Source organism: Hippocampus bargibanti, linkage group LG03 (assembly GCF_051943395.1).
Source record: "Hippocampus bargibanti isolate YZ-2025 linkage group LG03, ASM5194339v1, whole genome shotgun sequence".
Taxonomy (NCBI): domain Eukaryota; kingdom Metazoa; phylum Chordata; class Actinopteri; order Syngnathiformes; family Syngnathidae; genus Hippocampus; species Hippocampus bargibanti.
The window spans coordinates 21835930-21845680 of NC_142736.1; the positions used below are offsets into that span (position 1 = coordinate 21835930).

The 9751-nt window shown below is 42.0% G+C and overlaps 1 protein-coding gene across 2 annotated transcripts; it reads right to left on the minus strand.

Annotated features, from left to right (window-relative positions):
- Positions 1–916: 916 nt before the first annotated feature.
- Positions 917–8828, minus strand: ctcf (CCCTC-binding factor (zinc finger protein)). Of its 2 annotated transcripts, none has more exons than XM_088992574.1 (13): positions 8670–8828; positions 7052–7319; positions 6793–6972; positions 5291–5657; positions 5052–5222; positions 4812–4945; positions 4426–4546; positions 4193–4342; positions 3951–4111; positions 3679–3861; positions 3461–3593; positions 3235–3378; positions 917–2284 (listed from the first exon to the last, which is right to left on the minus strand). In XM_088992574.1, exons 2-13 carry the CDS (start codon positions 7298–7300, stop codon positions 2034–2036), a joined length of 2244 nt encoding a protein of 747 aa, XP_088848700.1. In that variant the 5' UTR covers positions 7301–7319; positions 8670–8828; the 3' UTR covers positions 917–2033. The 2 variants fall into 2 exon arrangements, with proteins under 2 accessions (XP_088848700.1, XP_088848699.1); XM_088992573.1 differs by lacking the exon at positions 8670–8828 and adding an exon at positions 7549–8529.
- Between the last annotated feature and the right edge of the window lie 923 nt (positions 8829–9751).

The following is a 9751-nucleotide window of genomic DNA, read 5'->3' on the forward strand; positions in this document are numbered from 1 at the left end:
CGAAGTGGGTCCAAATCAGGCGGCGAAGTGCAGTTGGATGACGGGGAAACATGGAGCACACTTCCTGAGAAATAGAAGTGATAATTTCCACTACATGAGATGAATTTACATAATTTTAAACGCAATTATACATGTGTTGTGTGTGTGAGGCAAAGGCACGATTGAGGAAATTTCATGATTGATATCGCCTGGGAAACGAGCTGATCATGTGATACCCGGAAATTGTGAAGCCTTTTTAAGAGCATGCGCAGACTAAAATGTTTGTTGTGTTCCCAGACCAATGATTGACACAGCTGTGCATCATTTTTTCTCTCGTGAGTACTTTCAATCGCTACAAAAAGTTGCCATTTTGGTTACTGTTAAAACGCTAGGACTGCTGCCAGAATGACTAGCGAACCAACATGTATACAATTTAGCAATTGCAATACTAAGGGAAGTTTTATGCATCATGTATTTGACCAATACATAGAGATTTACATACAATGACAGCAAATTAATGAACAACTATTTAATGGTTGTACAAACCCAAATCCATATTGAAACAAAGGTAAATCGTGTACATATTTAAATCCATTCTTTTTTCGTAATGCGTTTTAGAGCCAACGACAAAATGTATTGAATAAAAACTACATGACTACAATTTCTCTGGAACGGTTTTGTATCAACATCCGATTGACAAATGCACGTATCTAGCCCCTTCCTTCTTTAGTCATTTAGTAAAATATTTGTAGTCAACAGATAAATGAACTGAATTTTAGTATGAAGTCCTCCATTTAATAAAATATATTTGCAAGCAAAATACACAAGTGTTTATGTTAGTGCTCCGCCAATGTCAATCAAAAGCACCGCCGTTCCATTGTACCAAGAATACACAGAACACTTTTCTGACATAAACTGCACAAACCTAAAACATGAGTCCATGTCTACGTTTTATTGGTTGTACCATCATACATCTGTTCTCAACTGCCTGTCACTTTCAACATCACACTGCCCAGAAAGTATTGCAATCGGTACAAAAAAAAAAAAAAGAAATCATGAACTCAAGTGGAATGGCTACACAAAATGAGCAAAACAACCCAAACCTTTTCTTTGCACATAAATGATGTTTTGTACATTATGCATCATCTAGGGATGTTACAGTAGCAATGGGCGATAATAAAGTAAGCATTCTAGAAGCTTTGATAAACTAGAATATGTGTTAAAATAAGGATTTACTAACCACAGCAAAGAAACAAAATAAAAATACAATAAAAAAATATTCCAAATCATTTTTGGCTGCAATTACCAACAATAACATTTTCTGGTCTGAAGAAAGTAATATCTTATCTCCAGGGGCCAACGGCAGGCTTAAGAAGTGAAACTGAAAAGCCAATTCAAAGGATGGCTTTTAGGGAGCAGTCTTCCCAACTGAGAAAGGCTCTTCAGCAAGGACATGGAACAAGAATTGAAAAAGTGCAGAACGATCCATGACTGGGGTGATTCATGTAATTACAATGTTCACACGACTTGATTGATCCTTCCCAACAAGAGTATGTAACAAGTAGAAAACAAAGTTATAATAATAAAATACACAAGAGATAAAAATAGGGCTTGGGTGTCTCAAAAGAGGACTACGCACACATGATCCTTTGAACAGATACATGCACATCTGGATTCGGGGGACAGAAACCTTTGATAGTGTTGCCAGATTACATTTATTAAATTGTGATGCATCTATTTCCTACAAATGATCTAAATATCAAGGACAATGATGAGAAGGCATGAGATACTGTGGCCAATTACAGCCAGCCTCGGGCAGAAATTTTCAAAATAATTTTTTTGTGGTTGGGGCAAATAAATCATATTAAAAGACTTTTTCCACTCCCCTCTGTCAATGCAAGATTAAAAAGCAAGCCTTAAATTACAACAGCAATATTTTGTATATGAAGGATGCGTAAAGTGTTTGTAACCCTAAATGCCAAGAATTAGATGTTGCTGTGAAGGGGGAGGGATCTGCATGTGTGTGTGTTTCTCAGGGTCAAGCCTTGCGTCCATCACCGGTCCATCATGCTGAGTATCATCTCGGGAGTGAGGTCTCCGTTTGGCGGGGCCTCTGACAACTGCATCTCCTGTTCCTCCTGGGCCAGCTCATCCAGCTGGATAGTGGAGTCACCTTCACCAACGACCACTTCCTGTGTGGCCCCCTCCTCTTCATTTTCATCTTGCTCAGCGCCCACTTCCTTTTTCACAATGATGTCATCCACTTCTCCAGTGGCCTCGTCCTCCACGCGGATGATGGCGGCCACTGTTGAGAGAGCCGTGGGTCAAAATCAATTTGGAGATAAATTTGACTTGTCAGAGTAGCTGGCTTGAGTCAAGTAAAAAAAAATAAACTGAAATCCAGATCGTCACCCACATGACCCCACACCTTTTCCATAGCTTCATACAGAGAGCAAAGTTATCATATTTTTATACTTAAAAGAATCAATGTTCAGACTACTGGAAGAGTTTCACTTCATTTTCATCAACCATTTGGATTGGATTTGCCTTTATTAGTCTTGCAGTGGAGAAATTTACATTTCACAGCAGCAAAGTTATGAAAGAAATTAAAGTAGAAAAGCCTTTTAAGCATTTAAGCCTTTTAAGACTTTCACTGACATAGATGTTACGATTTTGGGGAGGATGTGCCACAGGTTATTGATATCGGATATACATATATATATATATATATATATATATATATATATATATATATATATATATATATATATATATATATATATATATATATATATATATATATATATATATATATGTGTGTGTGTGTGTGTGTGTGTGTGTGTGTATACATGTTTTCACATAACTGCGCAAACTGCTCAACTGAAGTTTCATGTTAAAGTTTCACCTAAAATCCATGATGGAATGAGTCCACATTAGTGCCAATGTCATGGCTATCTTGAAAAATTAGAAAGCCTTGAATAGTCCCACAATGGGGGAAATTAGCACAAATTGTACAAATTTATTGTACAATTCTGTAAAGGCACCATTTTGTAGAAGCATCTGGTGGTACCCAAGTCATGTCAATAATAATAACTACATTTCATTCATCAGAGCCTTTCAAAACTCTCACGGTCACAGGATGAAAAAAAAATAAAAATATTCCAAGCCTTACATTTCCCCCAAAATGGGCATGGTGCTTTATAATGTGGTGAGCCTAATCTCTAGCTATAAAGTCAAGTGCATTGTAATGGTCACCGTTTGGCTTGTTCTTTGGGGGGCGCCCACGCTTCCTCTTGACTGGTGGCTCTTCGGGGGCGGCAACGGCAACCACTGGTTCAGCCTGTTCCAATTCGATATCATCCAACAAGTCCTCATCTTCAATGTCATCCATATCAGGTTCTGCAAATGTGGCAGGAAAAGGTCACCCTCACAAACTGAAGTGAGTTTACAACAAGGAAATCTACTGCAAAGTATACCATACCCGTGTCCTCGTCGTCATCATGCCTGTCTTGCATCTTCCTCTTCCTGCCCCGGCGACTCTTTTTGGGCTGAGTTCCATTTTGGTCTCCAGCAACTTCACCAATGCAGCATTCGCTGTGGCGCAACATTGTGTTCTGTGCATTGAACGACAAGAGTTACACCCAGTGCGGAGTGATGGATATCAAGGTGTCCAAAATCTGTGCTTGGGTTCAGGCCTACCCTGCGGGTGAACGTCTTGCTACACTTGCTGCAGACGAAGGCAGTGGGCACAAAATTGGGGTCGTGGTAGCGTTTGAAATGCATATCCAGAAGCTGCTTCTGTCTGAAGGTTTTCTCGCACTGGCTACAAGCGAACGGCTTCTCCCCAGTGTGCGTACGCTTATGCATGATCATGTGCCGTTCCTGTGAAAAGTGGGGTTTGGAAGGACGTCATGAGTGACACAAGTGACTGCGTTTAGAACCACACATACAACATTTCCCCCATGGCTTGCCTGTTTGCAACAGTAGTCACACTGGTCGCACTTGAAACGTTTCTCATTCTTGTGAGTCTTCTGGTGCTGGATGAGAGCATATCGCTCGTGGAAAACAGCATCACAATAACGACACTTCTTTCCCTTCTCAATAAACGAATGCTGCTTTCGTAAGTGAACGCCTGAGAGTGAAAGAGATATATTTTCAATAGTTTGACACATTACACACACTCAAGACAGATATCAAAAGCCAAATAATCTACCAAGGTCACTCTTGCGTGCGATGACAGTGTCACAATGTGGACAATGGAACTTTGCCACGTTCTCTGTGTGTTTCTGCAAAATGTGCATCTTCATGGTGCCACTCTGGGTGAAACGAGCATGGCAGATGTAGCACTCGTACGGCTTCTCGCCTACATGAGGAATGAGAAAAGGGTTGTGTGAGTGGAAGGTCCTGGGAGATTAGGTACAGCTCAAACTGCTGGATGTGTCCCACCTGAGTGTGTCCTCATGTGTCTTTTCAGCTTGTATGTGTCCCTGCTAGCATAGCTGCATAGACTGCACTGGAAGGGCCGCTCCCCGGTGTGGGACCGAATGTGCCTCTTCAATTTGCTCACCTAGGAAAGGATCAACATGACGGCTGAGTGAACGCTGGCGCATATGGCTACCGCTGCTCACCCGCAGAAAAAAATATCCTGTGACTGTAAAGTGTCCTTGAGAGTTTTGAAAGGAAATGTATTATTACAATACAAAGAGACATGCACAAGAATTATCTTTGTTAAAGAAAGTGCTTTGATGTCAGCACGATTCAAAGAAACCGAAGAAACCAAAGAAATCAAAGGACAAGCTTGATGACACGTTTCAGCTGATGTGACTGCTTACCTCCACACTGCAGTAGTCGCACATTGAGCACTTGAACGGCTTCTCGTGTGTGTGTTTGTAACGACGATGTCGCACCAATTCTCCACTAGTCACAAAGGCCATGTCACAGTCTGTGCATTTGTGTGGTCGTGTGCCTAAAGGATTTGGATAATTAATAAAGAGAGGACCATTTCTCTTTCAGTTCTGACCAATTGCCACAAGATGAAATCAACCACTCAGCAGTTGTAAGGTTTTCTCTACCCGTATGAGTGTTGAGGTGGTTCCTCAGCAGTGTGACCGTTCTGAAGGCCCTTCCACACAAGTGACATTTGTGCGGTCTTTCATCTGTGTGGCTTTTCATATGTCGGTCCAGGTTGGAGCGTCGTGGACAAGTGTAGCTACACAGTTCACACTGGAAGGTCTTCTTTACACCTGGTCACGTTAAGTACAAATAATTAGCGTATGCATGTTTCTGTTGTGAATATAAACAGGGTGTGTACCTTTCTTCTTGATCTTAGTGGGCTTGGGGGGCTTCATGTTTCCAACAACCTTCTCTGCATTAACCTCTGAGAGCAGCCCCTCCTGTTGCTCTTCTTCAAAGTCATACACGGAAACGTCCATGTCTCTGTCGCCCTCCGCGTAGCGCAGACGGCTCTTTTTCCCCTTCTTTCCCTTGCGGACAGTTGTAATAGGCTGGAAGTCGGGGTCCTTTTGCCATGCCGATTGAGACTCCGGAGGTTCTTGATCAGTCAGGTCGGCGTCCTCCTGTTCCTCCTCGCCCCCGGTCCCTTGTAGCTCATCGTGGACTGCCTGAAGCTCCTCTTGTTCTACAGTTTCCACTTCACCATTGGCCCCCACTTTCACCACCTGGAAGAAGATACATATTCATGTTTTGTGTTCATGTTCTTTTGGACGTGGGAAGCAGTAAAACATACATGGATGTGGTATATTTTTCAGACATTACTAATATTTAACATGTTTTGCTAGTTACCAGCAAAGCTATGGAAACATCAAACTTAGCCATGTCTTGGTTGAAAAGAGATTTGAAAGAAACGTTTATGAATATGAAAAAAAGTCTTGCATGAACATGATAGATTTATACGTTGCACTCGGGTTTTTTTTAACACAAACGTCTACTTTGACTTAATCTCTGCAATATCTTAATTAGACAGAGAAGACAAGACTCCCAACATTTCACCCAGTCAGATGAGCGTATTTTTACTGCTCCCTTTGCAGTCTATTTAAAATATGGTTGTACTGTATGTCACTATGTTTTTGCTACTATAGCCAGTCTTTTCCTCCTGCCTGCTGCAGTTGCAAAAAGGAGTACAATAATCTTCTTTCTGGGTGCCTTTGTAAGTACTCTGAGCATAATCTACTCCAGACAAACCATTTGGAAACTTGAGTGTTTTTTAACTGTAACATAGAAGTAGCAACAAGAGGAAGATCTTCCGGCTTCAAGCTAAAGCAAGTTTGAGAGGTAAAGATTATGGCGGTATTTTAGATCTTGTTAAATAAACATAACAGAAGATCAGAGTAAAAACTGGTTTTCTTTCCATTTGTCAATTTTTAACCAAAAAAATGTAGATGACTCGTTCCTGTTCAAAGGGGATAACAACACTGCCCCCTGGTGGACAATGGAGGAAAGGGCCTTTCCACATGTGAGTGTTTGGAACATCAGTGTATATTCATGACTGTGAGATGTTTGCCCCCATAATAAATGCCACAACTGACGAACAGAACTAAATATACACAAATGAAAAGGCATGATAAATGTACACGTTATTTAAACCGTGTATAAATATTGAGTCACTACCTAACTTTACAACAAGCAAACAATGGCATGGCTATTATGACACCCTTACGTCAGCAAAAATGGTAATCTGCACCCCCCCCCACAAAATACTGTGACCAAATCCTATTCTGATACCACCAAACGGAAAGATTATGTCACATCGGTGCTACCACTGCAAAAGTTTGTTTGGCCCGGAACACTGCTTACCTGGAAGCCTTCAGGCAGGGGCAGGGTGTGACAGATAACAGGCTCTACATCCTTATTAGCTGATCCATCTACATAGGTTGCCTGGAGGCCATCCACTGTAGCTGAAGTGACTGGGACCTGTACTAGCTGAAGCTGTCCAAGCCCTAATGCACCGCCAGCCTGTTCTTCCATATTCACAACCTATGGAAAATATTCAGAAATTATAACCAACAGAAACTATTTGTTTTATGAACCCCCAATGACTCATCATCCAACTGACCTGAAGTGTGATGATCTGACCCTCATCTCCACCAGTTACAGTAACTGTGCCCCCTCCCTCCAACACCTCAGTCTTCATTTGCAGCAGCGCCGGATTCAGGGCATCCATTACCATCATCTCCATATTGCCCGGGACCTCCACTGCTTGTGGGGCTTCCGCTGACCCTTGGATCACAGCATCCCCTGCTTCTGGTAGTACCCCTTCTTCGGGAGCAAGGGCGGTCTCCATGGAAACAACATCGCCCTCCATGGTAACGGGCAAGTCAACACTGTGTGTGGTCAACAGTAAAAACGTTAGTGTCATTGTGTCACACGTGTATGTGTTCAATTCGTAAGTGGAAAATATGTATCAGTATGGACAAGTAGATGTTTAACTTGAACAATTCTTTGTACTTTAACTAACTTATTACCGGCTGATTCAAAGATAATCATGTAGTGTCTGTGATTGCTTACATTTTTTTAAATTTTCCATTTACTGTATTAATTGTACATATGTACCTTTGGGTAGTAGGTAAACTGGAGATTATCCCGACTGACATTTCCAAAAATCCATGTTCATACGTTGTGGGGGGAGGCCAAGGTATAAAACTCGGGGAGAAAATGAAACTAAAGAAAAAACAACCGGATCCGAACCCCCAACCACGAGTCTGCTTGGTAGGTGAATTACGCAATCTGGAAACGTACAGTATTAATCTTAGTATCTTTCACGAAAGCGGTGATGTTTATGCTTCACTGAAAATTAGTTAGTGCCCTCGTCCTTTACCATGTTAGACTTTGGAGCTATCTGGTTTTTCAGGTCCCCGTAACCGGAAACCACATGGCTGAATTTTAGCGTCGAAATTTTCGTGTTAACGAGATACAGTACAACATAACCCACGATAATTTACGAGAGATCATTTAAAAGGACCTATCTCCGGACACACCTGATGAAGCCATTAGTTGAACGCGGGCATTGCAACTGTAACTTAGTTTTGTGACATATGGGATCCGTTTGTCTCGAGGCAGCTGAACGTGTCCGATAAACCGGACGCAAAACGACATCAAAGAGGTGAATTGAACCATTGGCCACAAGAAATGTTGCAGTTAGCATCCTCGTGAGTCTAACACGAGGGGATATTTGCTAAGATAGCATGCTGCGGTTTTGCCAAGTGGATCAATTCCAAAAGTACCTCTTTTGATTTAAACAAAATGCCGGGATCCGAAGCGACCCTTTCGCTACACAGGCCATCGATTTCATACTAAATGGCCCATCGGCGCAAACTAAAGCGAGAACTTAAATTTGTTTGTTGACTGGGAAGCGTGAGGACGATTGAAAACAGGAAACAAAGGGCACGATAAGATGGACGTCAGGCCTAAAGTAAGTTTAAAGAGAAGCACTTATACAGACGACCATCGCCAAGTGGTTATCACGAAATAGCACGCAAAAAGCACGAAAACAGTCGCCCCTCGCGGAGAGTTGGAGTTTAGAGACAGATTTAGTGAATATTGGATAACGATAGAGGGAGACAAACACCCCCCGCCAGTCGGTAACGTTAAGCCCCACCGTGACACCTAGAGGCCGACGCCAGCTCCTACAAAAACGTTTCGGTGTTTGCGGGTAAAGAATGACTTCGACTTACCGCAGAGTGCCTCTTTTATGGTTATATTAAGTTCACTACCCGTCGAGTTCGGCCAATCGCCCCAATCCTCCGTGGACGTGCGAAAAAGCTGTGCGCAGGCCTGATAATTTTCTCCCGCTTTAGAATAGAGGGCCTCACACAAAATGGCGGGCGTTAAGAGCTAAAGCGCATGCGCACAACAGAGGCCCGGTGGTCAATGGGCGTGGCCCAGATAGCACCGAGGCGCCAGTTTTGAATTCACGCGTGGGCGTGGCGAAAGGCACAACTTGCTTAACATGACGTCATGTATAGCAATATCTAGATACGTACTATTTATAAGAAATGTAGTCCTTTACGGGACGAACCCATATTTCTTCTGTCAGTTAAGGTTATCCCCCCCAAAGAAACACCAGTGTGAATTTGGAAATCGTTTAAATAAACCACCACAGGGGGGCGACTAATCTTTTAACACGTGCGATAATGATGTCTGGTCCTGTCTTGTCCGCCCCTTTCTGCTCGAACCTCTGCAAAACATTTTGGGTGGTTAAACGAGCCCATTGAGCTTTTATATTAATCAAGAATCATTATTTTAAGTTGCATGTTCTTTTCAATTTCGAATTTATCCACTAAGATACACATTTTGATACACAAAAAAATGCAGAGTAGCAGCCGCCGCCTTGGCAAGTTCTCTTTAAGAGGGTTGCTCTGTTTAAATTGTTTTTGTGTTTTGTTCTGTCACATTTGACTAGATTTTCCTTTCTCAAAAAATGCTCACATTTTTCGAGTATCTAAGTACTAAAATGCATTCTTCTTTTCCTTTCGGCTTTTCCCTTCTAGTGGTTGCCACAGTGAATCAGTGTCCTCCATCTTCAGAGGTTTGATTCACGTTTGTTTTGGCCAAGCTTTTACGTCAGATGCCCTTCCTGACACAATATAATATTCGGGTATTTGTAAAATAAACAAATGTACACGTTTGGTCATTTTTGTGTATTAATGTTTCTTCATTATGACTCATTCATTCTACAACCCACTTTATCCTCATTCGGTTCGTGGGGGCTGCTGGAGCCTATCTCAGATGTCTTTGGGCATGAGGCGTGGAACAC

What these genes read in the sequence shown, in the direction of transcription:
- ctcf (XM_088992573.1), bottom strand. Translation starts at nt 7,589, where the DNA reads ATGTCAGTCGGGATAATCTCCAGTTTACCTACTACCCAAAG. An exon ending in CCCTGCCTGAAGGCTTCCAG is followed by an intron (nt 5,658 to 6,792) that starts GTAAGCAGTGTT and finishes ATCTTCTTCCAG; the next exon opens with GTGGTGAAAGTGGGGGCCAA. An exon ending in CCACCTCAACACTCATACGG is followed by an intron (nt 4,946 to 5,051) that starts GTAGAGAAAACC and finishes CAAATCCTTTAG; the next exon opens with GCACACGACCACACAAATGC.